At 40.7% G+C, this 25618-nt stretch overlaps 1 protein-coding gene across 2 annotated transcripts; it reads left to right on the plus strand.

Annotated features, from left to right (window-relative positions):
* The first annotated feature begins 4766 nt into the window (after positions 1 to 4766).
* On the plus strand, positions 4767 to 25618 carry itgb8 (integrin, beta 8). Of its 2 annotated transcripts, XM_028036962.1 has the most exons (15): positions 4769 to 6800; positions 8931 to 9016; positions 10858 to 11029; positions 11124 to 11230; positions 11493 to 11632; positions 12237 to 12402; positions 13224 to 13382; positions 13491 to 13586; positions 13722 to 13814; positions 14585 to 14725; positions 16770 to 17190; positions 17308 to 17530; positions 17654 to 17757; positions 22040 to 22203; positions 23897 to 25618. In XM_028036962.1, the coding sequence occupies exons 1-15, from the start codon at positions 6713 to 6715 to the stop codon at positions 24017 to 24019; spliced, it is 2283 nt and encodes a 760-aa protein (XP_027892763.1). In that variant the 5' UTR covers positions 4769 to 6712; the 3' UTR covers positions 24020 to 25618. The 2 variants fall into 2 exon arrangements, with proteins under 2 accessions (XP_027892764.1, XP_027892763.1); XM_028036963.1 differs by lacking the exons at positions 22040 to 22203; positions 23897 to 25618 and having other exon boundaries at positions 4767 to 6800; positions 17658 to 17757.

The following is a 25618-nucleotide window of genomic DNA, read 5'->3' on the forward strand; positions in this document are numbered from 1 at the left end:
ATCATATAAACTGCTTCCCAGTCCTAAGAAAACGACATCAGGGAAAGGCATTGTTGTGATGATGCGCTGACAAAATAGGAGCTTCTTAAAGAGCCAGGGGCCAATTTCAAGCTGTCAAATTGCAAAGTTAAATTTCTCATTAAAGCTATATTTGATGCATACAGCATGATGAGGAAGTCATAGTACCAGGAGAAAACACACTCATGCTCTGCGTGTCCCGAGGCCGAAACATCGTTAGTGACCCCTCACACCCCCACCATGGACTGTTCTCCTTGCTGCCCTCTGGAAAGAGGTTCCGCAGCATCCGGTGCAGGTCCACCAGGTTCTGAAACAGCTTTTTCCCACTTGCCATCAGACTACTGAACTCTTAACTGGACTGCACTCAAAAACTGGTCTCCACTTCATACCTTGCACATATACATAGCTAAGTAACTTCCATTTTACTGTCAGTCCTGCACTTTATATTTTATATTCATATTTATATTCATATTTTATACTGTATTTTATTTTATTCTGGAGTAACCTCACAACATTGGAACCTCAAAACACTGTCCTGAGCCGTATGCAACGAAATTTCGTTCTGTATACACCCTGTGCATGCAAAATGATAATAAAGTCAGTCTAAGTCTAAGTCTAAGAATAATGAAAACAACCGTGTCACCTTGCAGACCAAATTATACACAACGAAACTCCTGTAACGCTTCTAATCTCTATCATATTTATCTGATTTAGGTGTTATTTAAGTTGGCTGAAATGTAATTTAGCGAACAGTGACTTAGCAACAAAGCCTTTAAAGGTGTGTCTGGCCTCAAGCCATTGCCCTCTTTGGTGTAGGATAGGAATGAAAGTATTTATTTAGTTAGTGAAATATTTTTTGTATTCTCATAGGAAAAGGACAAAACCAATTGCACAATACTATGTAAGCAATATTTGTCTCGAGACTATATGACATTTCTATGTATAATCAATGTAAAAGGTTATAATAAAATGCATGTGACACCTAACAATAAAAATCCTCATAGCGTTCAGTCTGGAGATTCTGTGTTACTGATGACTGGAGCTACATTTTATGAGGGAAAGAGATAAAAAAACATGGCTCACTGTGGTCTTAGAGGGTAACTTATGTGCTGGCAGTCATGCTGGTGGTTGGGATAAGGGTAGGTGTGTTTAAACTGCTGTGCATATTTCTTTCCACCACACTGCCACGGATGGTCATCTTAACTGCAACGTTGTCATTGTCTGAACCGCGGGGTTTCCTAGGTTATGTCCAGGAAACAGCAAAACAATGTTTTCTTAAGTGTGTGATTTCAGGCATCAGACCTCAAAGGAAATTTTTGATGTTGAAACGACAAGCATTCCTGGCTTTGTCAAAAAAAAAGAAGTTTTTTTTTAAAAATTGTGACCTTGTGGAATTACAAAATTGAACTTCAAATCAAATCTCTGTTAGGGTAATTCATATTCAATAGTGATTTGCTAATAACATTAAAAAATGAGGAAGAGAAGTTGACTCAGTTGTGTTTCAGTTTATTTTTAGACTTCAGCTGACAATAATAGTAGGTTAATTCCCTGGCGACTCGTCGTATGTTCGAATTCTTGTAATTGAAACCTCATGTTGCTGTCAAAAAAATCAACATGCCATAAACTATTGATGAAAGTGAAAAAAAAGGGACAGGAACTGGTTTTATCTATTGTCGCTAAAACAGCAGTCACAAGTCACTGTGGTTGGGGTTGCTTTCAATAGTTCAAGTAAAAATAAATTCTCATGCAAACGCTACCGCTGAGTTCACAGGGGGATTTTTTTATTTTTGTATTTTCTGTTCTTTATCAGAGCGTCAGCTTGTATTAATACTTTTTGAACTGACGTTTATCGGAAATTTCAATACACAATTTACAACTGTGGGACATTTTCAACTTGATTCTACTTCTCAGTGCAACAAACACACTTTTGACATCATTTTTTTGTATATGATCAGCTCAGTTTAGGTGTATATTTCTACATCTTTACTAGACATGTCAGTTAACGTAAAGGGTATTGTGTATACTCTCTGAGATGTTGTTTATAATGCATCATGTTTCAGTGAGAACATTTGTTCGAATCGTGTTTATGTTTTGCAGATGCAGCATCCAAAAGGAAGGGTCAGCAGATATTATAAATTTTATATGGAAATTGTTGCATCTGCATGATCCCAAAACGGACATAGTGATGACGAGGGCACCACATGACGAGTGAAGAATGAACTAAAAATATTCTTCAAACCAAAACATAGAAACAAAGCAATTGTGTTTTGAGGAAAGCAGCAGGTACTGCAGGGCAGCAAGCCACGCAGGCAAATACAAGGACACTGAGTTATTGCAGCAATGTAATGACTTCAGCAAATTGCCAAATGGTTGCACATAAGTTGCTTTCATTTAGAAAAATACGGGCACCTCAACTTGCATTTTGTTAACTTCCCCATCAAACATTTTACTATTGAAAACAAATGATGAAACTTAAAATTTTGCAGCTTATAAGCACATTTTGTTTTAAAATCAAGAATTTACTTAGATGGAAACTATTGAAACTACTTTGAATAATTAACTGCGCTTACTATAATGCTTGACATCCGTTAGATTGTACGTACGGTAGAATTAAAAAGATAGTTTGTATGAAGTGCCTTGAGACCATATTTGTTGTGAATTGGCTATGAATATATAAACTGAAGTGAAATTGAAATGAACTATAAGTGCATACCACATTCATTATGTGATTATTAAATAGGCACTTTTGGCTTGGGTGCTGGAAATCATTTATCAGATCAATCTGATTTTCTAAGCCTCCTATCTGAAACTTGGCAGGAACGTGTATGAAGTCTGAATTTCTACTGGAAACTTTGCCGCATGAAACTAAATCAAAGTTGCAGCTACAACCTATTTTTAGGATTTGATTTGGTTGGTATCTACCTACATACATAGCTATGGCACATATCTATTTGAGAGCATGTACATTGTGTATTTAAATGCATGAAATGAGGAGACATCTGTTTTTGGCTTTTCTTGATGTTAGTCGACAGAAGAAATGAAATGGCAAATTCAACCATTTTCCAAATTCTCCAATCTCCACAATGATGGAAATGACAAAATGTTGATAAATGACACAAAGTAACGATATAAAGCACACTTCTTTATCCTAATCTATCTGCATTGACTGGATAACAAACAACCTTTGTTGACATTAAAAGCACGTCATATTGGCTTTGATTCAAAGTAGGAAAAAAGGATTGAATCCTGTTGGATATGTTGAAATGAGTTAAGTATCCAAGATCAAGCTTATGTAATTATTCACTCATGTTAAGAAAAACGGTGGACTCAGTAAAAAAAAAAAAAAAAAAAAAAAAGGCTCAGATGAGCTAATGGGGCTGACTTGTTACGTTTAAAGATTTCAGTTCTGCGTTCGGTTTCCACCGACGGAAATCTCTGACATGCAGAAGAATGCCATTTGAGGTTCTCCCCCTCAGGTGACACAAACCTAGACTGAAAAAAATAGGCTTCGTGGTAAAGAGTGGGAGGGAGATGATATTTTGATTTTCAAAGGGGATTTCAAACTACCGGTACTTTATAACACATATTGACATTTGCCACAGCAGGGAAACTAAGATTGCTGCGTCTGTAACGGAATCACAGTGAAAATGCCCGTCTTTAAAATTATATTTATACAAAACAATTGTTAAATGTTAAAGTCACTGTGTGTGCTTGCAGCTCCTAGATTGCATCTGTGTTTGGGAATCCCCATTAAGGTCATGTTTCACCTCTGACCCCTGCTTTGTCCCCACATCAGTTTAGCCAAAGAATGAGAATCCAAAGAGAGGTTGAGACTCTTGAAAACCACTGAGAGGAGGGAACTTTGAGGAGAGGTTTGGGGGAGGGAGAGCAGGAAAATCGGGCAGGTGTTTGGTTGAAAAGTGGGTAAGAACTACTGTGGTGCACATGTATATTTTTGTATGGGTGTATATTTGAATGTGTGGTTGGAAAGCGATGAAACCAGACCAGCGTGATGGAAAGTCAGGCCAACAGCTAAGACAAACACAAGGAGGGCAGAGTGAAAAGAGGTGAGGACGAGGGGGAGAGGAGTGATTACAATGGAGGAGTGTTTTGTGTCAGGTTTACATCGGCTGTCATTAGGATGCTGATACTGACCAGCATTGACAGAGGTAGGGATCTGTTTACACTAGAGTCCATTATCAAGTTTGCACAGCAGAGAATGCATCCATATTTTGCCCTCCAGAGCCCTCCACCCCCTCCACCCCCTGCCTCTCCCGTCATCCAGAAGAGGACAAAACCTGGTCTGGAATCCGGATAAAGACAGTCTGTGGATTTCACAGGGATCTTTCACACACTCGGAAAACAGTGTGCTGTGTGTTTTCTTCATTATCATAATTGAGAGTGATTGGTAGGACCGTGGACTGGGAGGTGTTCAGCTCTCCCCCAACCAAGTAATCCTCATTTGCCAAATGAATAATTGAGAGGAGAGGCGTATTAGGCTCTGCTCCAGACTCCTGAGGGGCAGATGGGGTCAAACATGGTAGATAAAGGCTGAGGGGTAAATGTGAAGCAAATTAAGTAGCTCTACCCAAGAGAAATGATCCCAAATAGCCAAAAAACAGAGGAGATCAAGCCCACTGATATTTGCTTCTAAGAGATACTATTCAAAGTTGTTCGGCAGTATAGAATATTTCAAGAATTCACCAGTATAGAATGAAATAAAAAAAAATAGATGTGTGAACACCATCAGACACAACTTACAGTAACTATGTTCTAATCTTTGCCTTTATTTGTACTCAATGGACATAATATTTGCAATTAGCCATACAAGCTAATAGCATTTTACAACCCGATAGTAAAAGCATCTACACACTTAGGGACAATTGTGTATAGACACTTGTGCTTGTATTATTGGGAGGGTCTCGTTTCTATTTCCAGGGGTCATGTGGAAAGAGCAGAGGTACTTCCTGGACAGGTTGTCAGCCACATGAACGAGATACAAACTCCCATAAGAGCAAACTCAGGGTTTGCCACTGCTGCTGTCGGCCATATTGAATTTGGAGATTGGGGTTGGTGAGAAACAACCCTTTTCCATCTTCAGTTCTGACTTCAGTGGGCTGTTCCTGTTTATTTTCCCAACTTTAATTTGTACAATGTTTTACTTCAAAACATGTGAACAACTTTTCCTAGTCTTTGCTATTTTTTAAGACCTCAGTTTTGAAAAATTGTTGCTTAAATTTGTCATTAGGGCTTTCCATGTCTAAAACAATGCCCAACTCTTCCAGACTGCATGAGTTATGAACAAATACTGTGGTATTTAAAGTTTTGTGCTTTTCCCCAGTTATTTAGACAACTGGTGAGTTGTGACTCCCAGACAATAACAAGAATTGCAGGAAAAACAAGAAAATACAACAACAGGACAAATTTCCCTTGGTGGTGAATATATGTTTCCAGTGGAGATTGTGGTCTGGAACCAGACGCCTTGCAAATGTTTTACTCAGAAAAAAAAAAGTCTTTACATCCTGCTTGCATGCATGACATTTTAAATATAAACACACAATCGCTTATTGTATCACTTTTGTGAAAATGTACATTTGTAGACCTGACTCCTGAGTCATTTCTTGTGCTCTCGGAAGACCCCTACTGGTTTTGGGACAGGGTGGCTAAGGTAATGATTAGCTTGCTTATGTCTAGGGCTGGCTGTGCCTGTTTTGTTGGGCATACTTATAAAAGAGTGGAGCACGATAATACCACGAGGCGGACAAGCTATTGTCCTCTTGTCTGTTTTGCTCTGCCTCCAAATGCTGTGTTGTTTCAGCGAGTATTTGGCTGGAGCTGAGCTGAAGAGGAGAGGTTGGAATCATTGGAATCCCCGCACAATAGACACAGACCCCCACCTCTTCTGCCTGGAACTCCAGGTTGTGAACCCCACTGCAAGAGCTCTGGCTACATCCTCCATCATTCATCCACCCACCAGGCTTTAGGCTCTACCTCCAACACAGGAGCTCTCAGTGCTGCTAAATGGCTCCCCTAAGAAGTAGCATAAACACCACCGTTCAGTCCAAGGCCACGGTTCACTCTGGAATGCACCACATCACAACTCCTCGTAGAAACCACTTTATCGCCTATCTCTCCCTCCCCTCTCTCTCTCTCTCTGCTCCCTCCCCTCTCGGAATAAACGCGTTGCCATGCCATCGGCAGTCAGTGCAGTGGTTAAAACGCGCTCGTTCTCCTGGATTTTAGTGCGTGATGTTTTCAGTCAGCAGCGTCGGAGTGCGCGGGCTGAGCTGAACGAAGCGGCTCCTTCGTTGTGCTTGTCCCCCGGGGGCCCCCGCTCCTGCACCCCCGCTGCGGACTGAGACTTCCACCGGGCAGCCGAGAGACAGACGCGACAGCAACACCTGGAAAATAGATGGAGGGACCTGAGCCGCAGCTGTCGCCGCAGTCCACCTTTCTGCCGTGGTCCGAGGGGGGAGGGCGCTTGTAAGCTCATCTGAGTCGGGGTTTGGGAATACCTTTCCGGGATTAGAAGGTTAGTGTGTGAAAGACAATGTCCCGCGGCTCGCTCTGGCAGTCCCGGCTATTGTTGGCGCGGCGGCGGACGCACAGAGCTCAGTGTCACCAGGTCCGCCCCCACCTCCACCTCCAGTAGCAGTTCAGGCTCTCGCGTCTCGGGCGTCCCGGAGTGTGAAGGATGACTTCCTGGCAACGCAGCCGTCCTTTGCGTGTCCTCCTGCTCTGCTGCGTGGCGTTCGTCGTCTGCGCAGAAGCCTCCAGCGGCGGTGAGTCGAGGCTCATTAAGAGCCAATTACATAATATCACAGCAATTAGTGCTGCCGTCTCAAACAGTCACTGCACAGCATCAAGTCTGGACGCAGTCTGTCATCTCTGTAGGGGAGTGATAACACGTTCACATTTCTTAAAGATGTGAATTAAACACATTTTAATTCAATTCCATTCAATTTTGTATGTCAACAGATACAAGCTAAAGGTGCTTTACACTATTTCTCATTTCTAGGTAGCCTAAGTTAAGTTCTTACCAATACAGATAGTGCAATCTCAGAGTCAAGTTCATTTCCAGTTACATACAGGGCTATGTGATCTTAAATATTGTCCAGTATAATCAGATTCAGTTGCTTAAATAATGTCATTTGGTGAAAAGTTGTCCACGGGAATCTGAAACAGAACATACAAACTTAATACTGAAATATAGCAAAAATATGAAATAGAAAAAAAAAATCTGAATTAAACAGAGAACCCTTAAAATGTGTAAAGAAGGAGTGCAAGTTAGCAAAAATTAAGCTGCTGCAATCACAATCAAGTTGAATCGAAGTAAAAACCCAACCGAGTCGCCACTGGACTCCTTTACTGCTGAGCAAGCATGTGGTGACAGTGGAAAGGAAGAAGCTCCTTTTAAAGGGAAGAAACATCCTGCAGAGTCAGACTCAAAATCAGCAGCCTTCTGCCCTGACTGAGTGACTGAGTGACTGGGTGACTGGGTGTTGAGTGGAGACAACAGACACAGTAAAAGACAAACGTTCAGCAGTACCAATTCTGTGTTGTGTCTATGTTGAACAGAAAGAGAGGACATAAATGCCGTTCACATTAGTTCCATCAGAAGCTTTATATACTGGAGAAAAACACAGATAACCAGAGTAAAGCAGAGGCAGAAGTACTATATATGGTCAACATAGTTAATGGAAGCTTTTGCCCCTTCAATGACTCTACAGAGATGTGATAAGAGAAAATCTTCTGTGAAAAGAAAAACAGCTGCGAGAGGACATAAAGATAATGGCAGCAAATAGGATGAGAAACTCCAGCAATTACTGTTCATTTCTGAGTGGAGTGGGCCAAGTCTGTCTAAATAAATTAAATGTACTGGTTTAAGTGTCAAAAATACTTCAAAATAGGTGACAGGTACACTGCTGGATGCTCAAACTGAACAGGGACAGTGTCTTGTCAAAGTTTAGTACAGTTTATTTCAGTTCTGACTGTGGGAGCTGACCAGGTCAAAATCCACACCCTAATAGGAAAAAAAAAACACCTGGACATACGTAGAAAAAAAAAAATGGGTGGGTCAGATTTGTGTTACAAAAAATGGACTGTTATGAGACAAAATCGCTTGGCCTCAATAGACTTATTTCGCCTGCTCACGGGCACCTGAGCGGAAATCCCCAAACTCTCAGCTGCAACAATCACATCGGCTTGAGGTGGCAAACAAAAGTCTGCCAGAAATTTAGGTCGTTATAGTTGTTAAAATAAAATAAAAGCAACTTTCAGATTAGATTTTAAAGAAATGTATCAGCCTGGAAAAGCCTGATCTGCTTCGCTTCGCCATCCATCATTTTGGATGAACAGTTAAATCATTGAAGGGGGTTTAATTGCGGTCAAAGTGCCTAATTGGGTCAGAGCCTGTTAATGGGTCTGCTAGTGATGCTTGGAACCAACATTCTTTCTCTGTCCCACATTACGGCTCTGTAACTAACATAAATGGCTCTGGGAAATTGGATTTTAGTCGGTAAATTACTCTAATACATCATTAACCCCACTACAGGAATGACAAGGTGAATGATGGGCCTTTCATCACTTTCTATTCCAACATGCCTGTTTTCTTTCTTTTTCCTTTCTTTCTTGTTTTCTTAAAACTACTGTCTAAAGTTACTTTGTGTGAGTGTGTGGGAACCACTCCAACAACTCCGGCACCTGTTCCCACACTGCTGTACACTTGCTAATTTGTGCTGAATGGCTCGGCGCGAGATGCCGAGTGGTTCTTCCCTCATCATGAGTGGATATGAGATCCTTCACGTCTGCACAGATTTCGCCGCATGACTAATGAGTATTGACTCACACGTTTCCTTCATATGCTAATCGCACATTCTTCCCTGCTCCTTTTTGTTTCCGTCTATCCGCAGGAGCCAGAGCGTGTTGGTCGCCCAGCATCACCTCTTGCGCAGATTGCCTACAACGTGGACCACAATGTGCTTGGTGTTTCCAGGAGGTGGGAATGTGTACACAAGTGTGTGTGTGTGTGCTCTTGTCCGTAACAGACAAAACAGAAATAAAGCAAACAGTGGGAACGTGGCAGCCTTTCAGCAGCATTCCTTCAGATGACACGCACCAAAGCTTTCGTGGCATTCGCAAATGAGAATATAATGTGTATGTTTGAGCCCAAAGCGGTCTGCGTTGTGTGACCTGTGTGAGCGCGTCAGCCTCTGTGTGAACATTTTCTCCGAGACGGAGCCACACTCTGTCCGTGTGTTTAGTCTCCGTGCTCACGCATATCGCCGCATCTCCCCCTCTGTTTGTCTCTATCTGTCTTTTTCTGTCTCCCTGTCTTGTCTTTCTTGTAAAGAGCCCACCCCTGGATCAGCTTTGAGAAATTCCAAAGCCTCCCAGTGCCACACCAGTTGCCACACACACACACACACGTGCAGTGACATCACAGTAGAAGTATAATGTCAGCAAGTGTGTGTTTGGACGCTCCCATGCCAAATTTCTTCTGAATGCATGTTGTTGGGCCGAGTGCCTTCAAACATCACCTCCAAAACCTCTTACAAGCTCACACAGCCACGCTCAGACAAGCACTAAAAACAAAGCGTTAGCGGCTTTTATGTAAATCCAAATTTGTGTTTACATAGGCAGTTACAACCCTAGCCCAGAGAGGAAAGTCCCAGGAAGTCCGTCAGAAACGTCTAGGTGTTAAAGAGCTGGTCAGTGATAGCTAAAAATAAACAGAAGCGAGTCTGGCTTTCAGGTTCAGCTCATGGTCATGAAGCTAGAAAGAGTCTCAACTCCTGTTGTAGACTGGCAGACGCTTCGCTCCGGTGGTTTTTTCTGTCTTGCATTAGTAGAAATCCCCCAGTAATTAAGCTGCTCCACTACACGCCTGCACAATCTTGTTGGTCTCGTCACACGCTTGAAATCAGACCCATGGGAGGTTAATAACTCACTGGGAACACACACACACACACAGCAGTGAGGTTTTACAACTGTGCTGCCACTGTACTGCATTTCCATGCCTCAGTCAGCAAGTACGAAATATTAGTAACTCGTTCCAAAGCTACGAGTCGTGACACTGTTGGGCTGTGCAGTCAAGACAACTAACAATTAACCTTTTTACTCAGTGTTTAGGTGGTCTCTCACCTTATTTTTTTTTTTTTCAAAAGCTTAAATAATTGTTATATCTTTATGGAGACATGAGAGATTACATATTAACTGGCAGTACTTCAAGAGGGGAAATTTAAGGGCTTAAATAATGCAAGGTCTGTGGTTTTCATGTCTAGTCTCTCTGTCTCAAATCAATACAAACAGAATGAAACTGCTCAAAATAGAAAATGAAACTAAGGTAAGTGATAGGGAAAGTGGTTTCAGTTTTCCATCACCAACGCACCTTGCAAACACCAAAGGTGAAGTGAAACCACATCCTGTTAACGGTGTGTTCATGTGCCACTACTACTATGAACGGGCGAGGAGTGAAACTGAGGAAAGACTGACAAAGAAAATGAAAACTGTTCCACCTCACTATGACGGCTTTTACTCCCGCTTAGTCAGATTAGCCCCACTAATACTGGACGTGGTTCTGTCAGTCCAGTCTTCCATCTTTGTATGTATCCATTGTCATGGATTATGTTAGATCCACTAGCGAAACCCAAACATAAATTTCTGCAGCAACACAGTCCTGCTCATTAGAAGAGATAACAAGGCGTTCGTTGTTCTGAAAGATCTTTGCTTTTTGGCTTAGCTTGTTCTCCATCAGCAAATGTAATATTTACACATTGAATAGTCATACTGGATAAAAACTGAAACTTTTAAAAATCTTTTCACACATTTGACACCTAGGACTATCTGCACGGGGCTGAGCAGAGCCGTCGCTGCGATCTGCCGGACAACCTTCGCAGGAGAGGTTGCAGGCCTGAGTTCATGGAGCGGTCGGACGTCAAAGTGGAGGTCGATGCCACGCTGAACAGCACACAAGTGTCCCCACGGGAAATCAGCATCACCCTCCGGCCAGGTGCACAAGCTGAAACTCGGGATTTTGTGTCTCATTTAAACCGAAGTCACTTCACGGTTTTCTCACCGTTTGTTGCGTGTCTGTGTGTGTCCAGGTTCAGAGGCCAGTTTTGTTGTCGCCGTGAAACAACTGGAGCGCTATCCTGTAGATCTCTACTACCTGGTGGATGTATCAGCCTCCATGCAGGAAAACCTTGATCATGTAGGCTTGGCTGACTGTCAGTCGTTGTTTTATCGCTGCCCTTGTGTGGGAAAAAAGTGATTCATCACTAAAATTTGATTTCAAAACTGAGTTTACACAAATTCCCTGAAAAATAAAAAAGAGGAACTAGGGGAAAAAATATTGTTCTACTTCCTGTTCAAGCTTTTCCTTCCGCTTGTCTACTTCATTTTTCTCTAATATCCAATAATATCTCCTTCCTTATTCGCTTACGCTCTTTTCCTTCGTCTTTTCTGACCTGCAGCTCAAGACAGTGGGCGTCGCACTGTCCCTCCGGATGACGCAACACACCTCAGACCTTTGGCTAGGTTTTGGCTCATTCGTCGACAAACCTGTCTCCCCTTTCATGAGTGTCCATCCCTCCAAAATCGACAACCCGTGCAGGTACAGAGGAGAATGTGTCATTTGTCTTATATAGTAATGTCTCACTTCAAAATTTACCTCATTATCCCACATAGCAATCATATTTTTATGATAAAAGGAGAGTCATGCAAGGTATCCAGCTATTAATTCCTTGCACCAAATCTAGAGGTGCTCAAAATATAGATAAATATTTTTTTAATGCAGTAGCGTAATCTCTCTCTGAAATATTTTGAAAAAGCACGTCTTAATTTGAGTACATTTGTTCAGTGGGAAAAGCATAAAGTGTTTGTGAAAGAGGCCAAATTCTCCTAATGAACTCAATTCTTTGATTGAGTTCAAATAAATTAAATATTTTATTATGTTCACAAGTAAATGTCAAATTAAAAATGTCATGTCAAGGCACTTTACTAGAAAAGAAACCTCCAAATTATGAATAGTTTTACTGATAATCTTAACAAAATCATATTCAAACTAACCAAATCAAATCATATAGATGTTAGATCCAATGTCCCTGTTTTAATTCACTAATTAGGTTTTATTGATGGACACTGTGTTCCTAAAAGTTGTAAATAAAAACTTGTCTCATTGGGGGTTTTTTTGTTGTTTTTGTTTTTTTTTTTGCCAGTGATTACCACATCCGCTGTCGTCCAGCCCACGGTTTCCACCACGTCCTCAGCATGACCGGCAACATCAGCGAGTTCACGCGAGTGATGAAGCGCCAGCGCATCTCCGCGAACGTGGACACGCCGGAGGGAGGACTGGACGCCATGCTGCAGGCCGCTGTCTGCCAGGTGAATGACGCATTGAGCCACCCGTCTGACGCTGAGAGTGGCATTTGTGCTGGAACAATTGGGAGCATTCTGACTCAGCGCTGCGTGTTGCTGCAGGAATCCCGTTTAAGTAATGACACCACTGCACACAGTCACCGAGGCTCACAAAACGACTGCAGGGGGGCTTTGAGTCACATCATGTGAATAGGAGCAGCAGAAGGCAAGATTTCAGTCACCTCGGTGGTGGTCACGTTCAGAAATAGACTCTCCATTACATCATGCATACTATAAACTCAGTGAGTTTCCCTAAATACACAAACGTGCACACATGGTCCCATTTTCTCACACTGTCTCTGATGATTCACAGACATGAAGAAGGAGCCACTCTGACTGATAAAGGGGGGAATTTCTGCTGCTTTTGCTTAAATTTGGCATTGCAGCGAGGCCCGATCATCGAGGAAACTAATGCAGTTCAGATGAATAAACTGCTTCAATATGCATTTCTTTCCTCGACCGCACTTGTAAATCCTTAAAATAAGAAGCCTGCAGAGTTTTCCACATCAGTTGCTGTGACTGTATCGATAAGGAGTGATTTAAGAGTTTTTAACAATGGGGGAAATTTTGAAACGGCTTTCCAGAAACAGAGTTGACGTAGATTTGTGGTGGTATTTGTCATAAAGCAATCACATTTCCAACAAAAAAAGTTGTGGTGCAGTGTGTCATAGCCCCCATACAATCATGTATATGAGTTATCTCACATCCAATGCAGAGATTTCCTCCAAAGAGTTCTTTAATTCTGGTGGTGTGACTAAATAGGACCTCTTTTTCTTGTTCTATGGCAGCGTGCTGTTGGTTGGCGGCCAGAGGCAAAGCGCCTCTTGCTCCTGATGACAGATCAGCCGTCCCACCTCGCCCTGGACAGCAAGCTGGCGGGGATCGTAACTCCGCACGACGGCCGGTGTCACCTGGACAACAACGTTTACACTGGAAGCACAAAGATGGTGGGAACGTCATTTTTTTAAATCTGCAAATCTGTAAATCTGAATATTTGATTACGCTTTGCTTCACCAGGATCACGGGTAAACTCCATGCAAACATCTCCTTCACAGGACCATCCCAGTTTAGGTCTACTGTCTGACAAGCTGCTTGAAAACCATATCTACCCCATCTTTGCTGTGGAGAAGATGCAGTACCAGTGGTATGAGGTAATTAATGAATCAATACCATTTACTTGTTTTTATTTTGATACAGAAACTTAAGAAAAAATTGCATGTATGCATAATGAAGCACCTTTTCTGATTTGGATAAGAAATGACATCCAGCTATGTTTCCTTCTTTAGGAGTTGGTGAAGCTGCTGCCTGGAGCAATCCTGGGAAAGTTGGGCCTCTTTCAGGCACCGAACCTTATAGATCTGGTGGTAGATGCGTACAAGGTAAAATCATCCACCTGTGGTTTCTCTTTAAAAATCCCTTTCTTCTTTCATTCATCAAAGGAAGATGCAAGTGCCATCGAGAAGAGCAAGAGCTTCACATTAGAAAAGCTTTTGTAATGCCTGTATTTTTTTCATCTATTCACATTTCAGAACTTGGGAAATCCGATAAAGGGAGAAGTTTGTGGTTTTGTCTGGGCAGATGAAACAGAAAATAAAATAAAAAGACATAAGAAGAAGACATGGTTAAAACATGGTTAAAACATGGTTGATGGGGTGTGCGTGTGTGTGAGTGAGAGTCTATTTGTGTGTGTGAGACTAGGAGGTTCAACTGCCAGTAGCCTCCGGGCTATAAGCTCGCCTGCGGCAAAGCAGGGCATTGTTTGCTCCGAGAATCTGTCGAATCCACAGATCTGGGTGTTCTGTGATGCATTCAGGCACACACACACACCTACACGCACCCACACACACACACACAAGCAGCGATGCCTGAACAGAAGCTTCCATTATAAAAGCTATCAGATCCCTACAGAAACCATGTGTCCTAATCTCGGACAGACACAAAGATGCTATTTTTAGCCCCACCTCCTTGTCCTCAGAAGTCTTTTAATGAGACGGAAAGCAAGGAAGGAAAAAATAAAAAGAAATAAGGAAGCTTTCACAGTTTGTTTCTTCTATCTTAACCTTGATTTAAATCATCAAATTAACTTTGATTGTTGAACTTAGGACCTTAACCTAATGCTGCCGGTTCATCTGTTTTTTGTTCTCCACAGAAACTGTTGTCTGAGGTGGCGGTGTCAGTGTCAGTGGAGGACAAGGCAGTCAGCAGGTACTGGGTGTCTGTTTCTCCTCTTTGTCCCCGCGGATCCACCGCCAAGGACCAGAGCTGCTCAGGGGTGCAGCCAGGCCAGACGGTAAACACAAAAAAACAAGCCATTATTGTGTAATTAAAGAAAGAAATTCTAAAAAGAGGCATCCGGAGAGTGCAGGAGACATATCGGATTACTTTGGCACATACAAACACATCACTGAGAGCTTTACGCGACAGAAGAGATTTGGTAAATAATCCGAATTGAGCGGATTATAGTATGTATTTAACAGGAAAACATTCCCATGTGATTCCATGACCTTTACTTTTCATAACCCATACCTTGCTCAATATGAGAGCATTAATGTTGGCAGGTAGAGCATTTATTTATTTAGAAACAGACTCCTCTGGTTACCAGTTCCAACTCAGAAAGCTCCTTTCAGTACTCTACTACAGTAGCTTCTTGCTGCAGTAGTTTTGAATGCTACTGTCAGAAGAAAAAAAAAAAATTTTTTTATATCCACTGAGAAATCTTCTGTTCTTCTACTTGCTCCCTAAGATTTGTTCCCACCAAAAGATTTGGTGTTCTCTGTCTAACACTGAGGTGCTTACTCACTGCCACATAATTACTCCTTTGTGCACAAATTAATGCCCAGCATTTTCATCCATGGGCGGATTACACTGTATTATGGAAAGTACCGACATTTACCAGAAGGTTGATAAAAATCAAGAGAGGTTGACTGTAGATTCAAATCTTTATGTATAGTCAACAGCAGTATAATTATTCTGAGTCTTACTGTTACTGTAGTTGGATTTTATTAAAGACTTCCAGTCAGTGAAGCATTAGTTGTACACTGTGCTAAACATCCTGTATTCAGAATTGTCTTCAGCCAAAATCAGCAAGGGAAAGTTTTGTGCTGTCCCAAATCAGCTTTTATATTAGCTTATTTGTTAACTGAACATTATACCTGATTGTAGACTTTAAAAAACAAAATAATTTGAGAATTTCCGTTTCATTACATAATTATTCCAGGCTTACAGTGAAACTGAATTGGTGTATACGTTCAAATAAGCGTCAGCAGACAACATTCAACATGTTCACAATCGGAGTGCTAAGATGTTTATCCAATATATCATTCAACAAAACAACTTTATTCACAAAGATATTAAAGTTGGAAGTCCCCAAATGCCTCGTTATGTATTATATGTTGTTATGTTGTCCAGAATTGTGTTGTATTACACCTATATAATATGGTGTCACATCATATCATAGCATATAGCATCATATCGTCATATTTTTATATGTCACAGTTTTATCACTTGTGTTGTATCTAGTGTGGGCTGCACAGTGGTGCAGGTGTTAGCACTGATGTATTGCCTAAAGAATATCCAGCAGCATTAATCTGTCCCATGCAGACATCTTTTGCCCACACTATTTGTGGAACACGCAGCTTATAAAATATAATCTGCATCAGCTTTTCTGCTCCTTCAGAGCATCAAGACATAAAACAGTGGGCTGCCATAAAAGTGAAATTATTTGGTATGACCCCACAGCTCAATGTCTGCTTTTCTAAAGGATATTTTAAATCTATATTTTATTATTTTAATATACTGTTCTTTTAATGCTCCAAATAATTAACAAGTAAAGCCCCCTGTCATTGCATTTCAGCCTCTCTCTTGCCACAGTGAGCACAGATATTTTTGCTTGCCAGTTTGCACCTGCTTTTCAGACATGCTAAAATTAGGTGCAGAAGCAGCATTCACAATTTAGTTTATTTGTTGCACATGCTATTCTTCTCATTTTGCTGACGCAGTCCTGTCTGCGTGTTGTTTATAGATTTGGTTTGTGTGAGCTTTCAACCTTTAGAAACCCTTAGTCATTTTTCATGTATCCTCTGAATCATCAGCAGCCCCCAGATCAATCTATGCTTCTTCTCCTGTTCTGCGGTTTGTAAGTAAACTGACAGGGCGCACAGACCTTCGTTTATGATGCCTCTCTTAAAGTACTGCCAAGCTCTATATTGCTTCTGCCTTTTAGAATATTGAAAAACATACATAACTTCATTAGTGAGCAATCAGACACTTAAACGTCATTCAGAAGGTGTTGAGCCAGCAAATAGTAAATTGTGGGATGTTACTTTTTCCTGCAGGTCTACTTTAACATCACCGTTGGCCAACACTCCTGTACTGATGATGGTGAAGATGAAGATGTGAGGATGTTGGTGCATCCGGTGGGCTACAATGAGTCCACTGTCATCAGTATCCGCTCTAAATGTCAGTGCAAATGTGGACCAACAGGTCATTGTGATGGCAACGACCAGTCACCCTGCAGGGGAAGCCACCACGGTGTCAGTCAAGAGCAGAGGCCAGATCACGGACATATGAAAGACTCGAGCTCAGATCCAAATAGAAATTGCAAAGCAGATGGGTCAAATGTGAACTGCAGCGGCAGGGGAGTGTGCGAGTGCGGAAAATGTGTGTGTGAGCAAAGCAGGCTTGGGACGGTATACGGGAAATACTGTGAAATGGATGACTTCTCCTGCCCATATGAGAAGGGACAGCTGTGTGGAGGTAAGGTTGAAAAACATTTCATTTCATTTCCAGCTGAATCACAAATACTTTAAGACGAGGCACTCCTCCTTTAAGGCCTCTGAGTTCTTATTGAGACTCTTTTTTTTTCAATTTCAGGCCGAGGTGTGTGTGTGTCAGGCGATTGTGTGTGCGAGGTCGGCTGGACAGGTGACAGTTGCAGCTGTCCCACCTCCAAAACCAGCTGTCAATCTGCAGACGGCTTGCTTTGCAGTGGCTGTGGAGAGTGTGTGTGTGGCAAGTGTGTGTGTACTGATCCCCAACGATCTGGAGACTTCTGTGAGAGATGTCCTACCTGCCAAGTCATCCGAAAATCCTCCTGGTATTTAGTCAATTACTACTTAAATCCTAAATGCACAAAATAAACTCTTGTAGCATTTTTTTTCAAACAGTTTTAGCATTGACTTGGTCATTTGTTTTGTCTGTTTGTTTTTCTTTCTCTTAGTAAGAATGTGGACTGCCATCATTCTCAAGGTCTCTCCCAAAAAGAGGCAGAGCTATGCAACACCACCTGCTCTCTTCATATCGGCTCCAAAGCAGATTTTTCAGGTACAACAAGTAGAAACTTGGATTGTGAAGAAATGTTTAATGCCTACATGCTAACAAAAATGAACATATTTTAAGTTGAGATCAGGACCCATGGTTTTATTTAAAGGTGCAGCTCAGCACAGCAAAGAACTTATAATTTCCCCTCATATTTCTATAAATAGCTACAATAACCTAAGATGGGCTAAAAGAAGAAGTTAGTGCCACACAATAATTGTGTTGCAAAGTTATGACAAAACTCAGATACATGTGGATTGGGTAGTTGTTACTCTGTACACATTAGGACATGTTTTTTTTGTAAGCTAGAGCGCTGCAGTTTCAAGTTACAGTGTCAGCAGAACAATCCTAAAACTCTGAGGACTTCATGGACTTCAAGCTATTTAGTGTTCACCTCACGTGTTGTTGTGCTTATTGGCTTTTCTGAACACACAGCTCAGTGGGACGATGTTCTGGGTTTGACCTGGATAGAGCAGCATTGTTTTGTGTGCACACATTTCAAAAGATTTCCTATCTAACTGACCTTCCTCTTGATGTTAGAAACAACAACAGATACGGTAGTGCATCTAGAGCTATTGAAAGATAGTCACAAAATTTGCACAAAGCTTCTGGACATACATGGACCATAAACAAAAAAAGATCTGTGACTAAGAATAAGCTATCATGCTGGAATTGAATTGAAGATAATGCTGGTGAGAAAAAGTATAATTCTTTGTATCGATTTTCCAAACCAAACCAAAATCAATCATTGTTTATTTGGACACAGAAGAAAGAGTTCTGCTGCAGATTTAATAAGTAAGGTTTTTATAGGCGTAACTGTGGCAACAATACCTTGTTGCCACGGTTATTCGTTATACCAACTTTCCCTAAAATAGAAAAAGCGAGAGCAAACATCCTTCCTGCAACATGACCCAAATCCGGAGGGAATAGCTCTTCAAAACACAATGCCTCGGGACAGAAAAATTTACGAACAAAGGTTTATGAAGAGAACGAATCAAAACTAACGTCACAGAGCCTCCCACCATGAGCAGCGCAATCCTAGAGGCAATCTAGGCACAGTCTTACTAGAGCAACTCTGGCTGCCCTTCACACTCGGAAGGATTTTATCGCAATTTGGAAAATAATGTAGAATCTATCTTTCTACAATGAAAAATATCTCTCCCAAGTGAAAAACATTCAAGGCAGCTGCCAGTCTTTCCAGAGGTGGATAGCCATACGAGTTCATCCAGAAGTCGAACAGTGGAATGGAAATAGACGTTACAAAAGAGCTGCGTGTCGGAGTCTCCCTGCTGCAGATTGGACATGAAATCCAAAACTGTACAGATGTTTGAGAGGTTTTACAGAAGAAAACAACCAGCCACACAGTTTAGGTTTTCCATTTGCTTCTACACCAGTTCTTTACATGGACAACACCAAATTAGAGATGTTTCTCCTCAACACAGAGTGCTAAGTTTAGCCTAAACACATCGCATCATCTCAGCACAAATGTGTGACATCAGCTGCCAAGCACGGTGGTGGAAGAATGATAATTTGGGGCTCGCTTTGGTGCAGCGTGACCTAGATAATTTCAGATTTACCATTTGCAACTCTGAATTACATTTGGATTCAATTCAATTCAAAAATATGTTAATGATCCCAAGGTGATAATTAAAGATCATCACCAATCATGACTCCATTTATCATGCAAAGGCTTGTCACAATAATCAGTAAATCAATTAATGATAAATTAAAACAAGCTCAATAATTTCCATTGGCATGGTTTTTCGTTCCATTAAGAATTAATCATTCTTGCCTTAAAATCATCTTCTTTAAGGGATTATTAAAATATCTCTTTGGGACACTTTAATGTATCCCAACTATCTTTATTTAGTACCTCATGTAACACGAGGTACTGAATTTTTAAAATGAATGAATGCTAAGTTAAGCTACATTTGCTAAAGAGGAGCTATTACCAGTATCTCCAGTATTATCAAGATAGTGAAATCTATTGTTTATTTAGTTTTTCACAACTGTTGTCTTTTTCTAAGTTACTAGCAGCATTTTTATATACCAAGACTTTCAAATTGACTTCAGGCTTGTTCTTGGTCTGAATCTTTAACATGTCTGAGATTTGAATTTGCTCGGAAATGACAGCTGTCAGTGTCGGTTTCAGATCAACTCGCACTCCGGTCAGGCTCAGCTTCACATTAGCAAAAGACCAGAACAATGTAAACACACACACACATGCTTTCCTGCGAGGTCACTTCCGTTGCTACCACGGCTGCTTCAGTACACCCTGGTGGATTGGAGTCAGCAGGCCGGCTGTCAGTGCTACAGCTGTATTTTACATTTTCTTTCAGTTTCCAGCTCACTTTGTTAGTTTCTCATGCACAAACACTCACCTAATCTGTGCCGGTGTGCGTGCTCACACGATGTTGCACATCCAAGTGTTACAGGTCATCCCCGCCTTCCAAATTTTTGGAACAGGACTGTTCATTGTGCGCCCCCTCCCCGTCCCCCTCTTTTTCCCCAGCCCGACGGGACACTTTCTTCCCGTTCACACCCACTGCTCCCCGGGTGCAGCAGGAACCAGGTCTCTATGGAAACACAGTTACAAAATGTCAGAGCGCTCTTTGGACTCTTTGTTTGGAGCGATCAGCTCGTCATCCGCACATGCTCCCCAGCAGACACACAGCCAGCTAAATGTTCAGCAAAGCACCACTGGCACAGCTGCCTCTGACTGAGCACTATGTGTGTGTGGGCGTGGGCGCGCATGTGTGTGTGTGTGGTTTTAGTTGTATATGGGTGTGTTTAGTGTATCCCTTTAGGATTTATTTCAGTTATTTGAAAGCTCACAAAAATGTACTAATTTAAATGCAAATTATTCATTTGTCTTCATAAAATGTATGATCCAGATGCACATATGTATGAATAGATGTGCTCTGGGATATTTATGTTGCATCTTATCAGGATAAGATCAATATAATGCAATTCTTCTGATACTTTTTCACACTCGCTTATAAAAATTATGCTTTTGCCTAGCAGACTCAGTTTTAACTTCTGCTCTAGATAATCAGAAACAGTGGAATACAAGGCCTTTTGTGTTCCTTATTTGTTAGACTTTCACAGCTAAGAACACAGAACCAGCTGTCTAGTATGGTGGTGGTAGATGATGCTTTGGGTCTGCTGAGCTAAGCATTTAAAAGGTTTTATGGAAAAGTCTGGAATAGAAAGTGGTTCAGAAATAGTGTCTTCTTTGGGATAAAAGGCATGAACTTTTTAAAGCACTGAAGAGGAAGAGGAAAATTTAACAAGTTGATATTTAATCACTCTTGGACTAATCACTTGTAGTTGTTATGGAGCAACGAGGTTGTAAAGCATTTGAGAACTGAAGCTATTTTCAAATATAGCTTTTCTCAGAAGTATAATGAGGAATTTCTAACCTTATAGATATTATGAATCAAACAAGTTATGTAGCCACAAAGCACAATGCTGTCTGAAGTCTCAATAGTTTGAATGTCATATTGGTTTGGGGTTCATTTTCAATGAGTTTTAAAAGCAACTAGTCCTTTACAAGTTTAAATTTCAGAGGTCTTTCTTTATCCAAACAAGTTTAAAAGTATATGTGCAGGCTCAAATGTATGCCTCTAATATTTGGATAAATGCCCCCCCAAGAAAGTTTTGGAAAAACCCCTCACCATTTCTCATTGTCCATACATTTGGAAAAGCAGTTAGGTCTGAACTATTCCAGTACTGTTACTTAGAGTTGCATTTTGCTTTTTCTATTCAAAAACTAGCTTTGGTGTGTATTTGGGATCGTTTTCCAGCTGAACACCGTGTTAAAGTTGACCGGAGGTTTGGCAACAGCCCAGAAGTCACTAAGGCTCAAACCTATCATAAACTGGAATATTCTGGATAAAAATATCCAGAATTATTCCAGAATGATTTCAGATACTTGTTGGTGGGTACAAAAAGTGTTTGTTTTCTCTTCAACTTGGAAAGGGACATTTAACCAAGTATTAGTTGGGGAGTTAATCCAATCCTTTTTGGATCAGTGAAAAAATCCAGCAGTAATTTAACCATGTGCACACTATTCTTGGTTGTAAAGTTCATCAAATAATCATGGAAAAAAAGTACACTATTAAAAGATCAAACTCAGTGAGATTCATTTTCAGAAATTGTAAGTATGTCTATACTGTAAGCATTTATAGGCCAATGAGGAATGCATTTCATTTCCATCTTTTTGCTAGTGCTAGATCTTTACAGTGAAGCCATTTGAATGTTGATGTGCTGGCGTGTCCCTCCACAGAGCGAGTCAGCAGCGGGCGGTTGGTGGGAACTTTCCTGTGTGTGTGCGCCCTGACGGTGCTGTGTGGGCTCGTGGTGGTGGCCCTGTCACGGTTGCTGCTGCAGAGGAGAGTCATGCCACGAGGGGGCGCTGGTGCAGATTTAGGCTACCATTGCTCTGGAAAGGTTAGTCCTCAACTGTCATCTCATGAGCACCGCAGGATTTTAATTGAGGGGAAGCCCTATGTCTCTTGAGTCCTGAGAGGCGTAAGGGAGTCCTTCAATCCAGAGAAAATGTATGTTAACGAGTTTTTCTCTGCTGAAGACTGAGAAATTTGAGTCTGCTCTGTGGGGCACAGCTGTTTTTAACATTTCCTCCCAACTCCCTGCTCCACATCTAAAGTTCCCAGATTTTTGACCCTACACTGACATACAGCACCTTTGAGGAGCAAGGGTTTGAAGAAATATGGAGATGCAGAAGAGATGTGTTGTCAGGATGTATGGGCTAAAATTGCTCAGCCTGGCTCAAGGGAGATTTGAATCATCATGTTTATACCTCATAACAAAACTGCAAAACAGTTTAATGGAACTCTCTGCTTTGGCCCTTTAATGCATATACTTGTTTTGGTAATATTTGAAACCTCAATTTGTTATTTTAATGTTTAGTTGCTCTCAAGGGGAGTTTAATTCACAGCACTGATGGTGTGTTAAGATTTAGTCACTTCGATATTTTATAGTACAGAAAATTGATATTCTGAAAGTTGCTCAAGTCCACTTCAATGAGGCTGCTGTTGAGTAGACAGAGAATCTACATCTCATGTTTTTGTTATTAAAAAAACATACGACAAAGCCTCTGAAACTCAGACAGCAAAAGCTTCAAACAGGAAGTTAAAAAGGTGGTTTCATTATTTTCTCCATTTTGCATAACTTTTTGAGAGCAGTACAACACTGATAGAAAGCATCATGAAGAAATGACATTTGGTGGAATTGTTAAAGCAAAATCTCAAGACATCAGCCAGGAAGTGAAAACGTGGGCACAGATATGTCTTCAAAGAGGACAAGCATACTGCCAAATGAATTACAAAGCATCTTAAGAGAAACTCAGTTTTAGAATTGTCATCACAAATCCCTGATCTTTATATTTGTTGAAGGATTTGTGTGAACATAGCGGTCTACAAACTTGACTCTGCTGTACCACTTCTGACATGAGGAATGGGGCAACATTCCAACTATTGTGAGAAGTTTATAGAAAAATACCCAAAGTATTTGACCCAAGCCATTCAGTTTAAAAAGCTATTCTACCAAATACCAAGTATGTTTTTGCAATCCTGTCAGACCTAAAAAATGAAAGCTATAGTCTGACTTAAAATCAGTGAGAAAAAAACAGGTTCTGTTTTCTAATGGGGTGTGTTGAAATATTTGACTACAACTGTATATTTTTACCAGGTAGTTATCTCTTAGTATTCTATATGCAATATAATACATATAATTAAAAAGTTCAGATTTTAGTAAATCTTTATGCTGGAATGGCTCAGTTGAGGTCCATTTGTGGTAGAACTGATGTTTATAGATGACCTTCATTCAATCTGACTGACCAGGAACAGTTTTGTACAACAGAACGGTCAAAGCAAATCTCGATATCTTGATGATTAAAGCTGGTAGAGACATTAATATGATGCTCAGGCTGTATATGGTGCATCTATAAAAGGGAGTTAAATACAAAAACACTATTCTGTTATTTCCATTTCACGATACTGAAGGTTGTGGTTGTACCGTAACGAAATGAAAATGTTTAAGGTTTACCAATACCTCTAAAAGGCACTGATTGTTTGCTGGAATGTGGGACTTTTGCTAACTGTGTGTTTCTGTCATCTGCCAGGATCGCTCATATTTTCCTACAACCAATGAGAAAACAGTGACCTACAGGAGGGACTGTCCGCCTGACCAACCCGTGGAGATGCACATACAGGTTCCCAAGATGCCTTTTGATGATCACTGGTAGTTCTAAGCAGGGCACAAATGTTGAAGTCTGAAGGAATGCGTCAAAGACAGAAAGAAGAACTGGACTAGAAACTTCTTTTCTGCTCCCTACACTCCCAGACATCAAGAAATCTGTATTTGAAGTACAAGGTGATGCTGAACTTGACCCCAAAACCTCAATGGAATTAGACTCTTTGAAATGAACTAGCCAAACCATGGGAGACTTTTTGACTACAGTGGCCAGTATCTTTTGAATCAAGATGAAAGAAAGTCGCCCACCTCTTCTTCCTCTGCAGCATAAAGAGGCCACAGGGTAAAGAGGTATTGTGAAGGTTCCTCTTTTCTTAGATATGCAGTGCAACTTATCTATCATATGGATGAGTGAGAGAGAGTGTCTGTGTGTGTTGTGCCTCTGGTTGCGTTTGGGCTTTCTATTTATGATTTTAAAATGTAACACTACATGTTTGAAGTTGATATTTGTTTTAGGAGGCAACATTCCGCCTCCACCGTCTCACTGTCTTTGTCTGCCCCCATGTGGTCAACTCCATGTACTACAACCTCTCTAAAAACACAATCGACCTCAGCTGCATTAACTGTTCTACCAATGACTGTTCGCTTTTACTAACCCTTTTTTAGTCATATGTAATGGATGATTAATTTTGTTCTGTGTGTTGACCTGCTCTTTACAGGATAGATTTGCACTAGAAAGCTGCATTATACTACTGAAAACTGTGGGCACTCTGGGACAGGAGAGCTGTGAACTTTGGGCATTAGAGGTCGTCTTTGTGCGTTCAAAGCTGATGTAACAAATGCACCCCAACACTGGAACAAGAATGACTGAGATTTATATTTAAAATATGTGTGATCACAAAACAAAAAGGTTATTTATAGCGATGTAATATCGGACACTTGAGCACGTGAGCTCTACATCACAGCCATACTTTCCTGCTCTTGCTGAAGATTTATTTTCCAAAGCCTCTGGACAACTTGAGGCTTTAAGGTACGAATGGGCTCAGATGACAATGAGGACAGCAGTGGAATCTATGTAAACTTTATGCACTAGTAGAGATTTCCTGAGACTTTTGCTTTTGCTCAATCCTACTCAAATTTCTAATTTTTCAAGTAGTTTTTTTGCACTGTTTTACTTTTTCTGAAAGTTTAAAACACTATTAACTATTTATTTTTGATCAAGTTATAGGAGATCAGGAGATTTATAACTCATAATAGTGCTGCACAATAAGACAGATATTGTAGTTTTTTAAGTGAACTGCGGAAGGTTTCAGCAATAAGTAGCATTATTAATAATCTCATCTAATATGGTACTGAGTTTTTACATGAAAACAGCACTTTTTGTTGGTAGATTTGTTGTAAGTTATTGTCTGTGACTGTTTTTACCACAATAAAATGTGCAAGATTTTGTTTAGTTATTACTTGAGTTATTGTATGTGTATGAAACAACGTAGCCTTATATAAGTAAGTCTTTACCATTTAAATATCTGAATGTAAAATATAATAATAATGACCATCTTTTGATTTTAATGTTAGCATCCAAATCCAATGAAGTTTTGGTTGAAGTAGGTGTTTGATTACTGCAAAAAAAAAAAAAGAAAAATGCAAAAAT

This window comes from Xiphophorus couchianus, chromosome 13 (assembly GCF_001444195.1).
Source record: "Xiphophorus couchianus chromosome 13, X_couchianus-1.0, whole genome shotgun sequence".
NCBI lineage: Eukaryota > Metazoa > Chordata > Actinopteri > Cyprinodontiformes > Poeciliidae > Xiphophorus > Xiphophorus couchianus.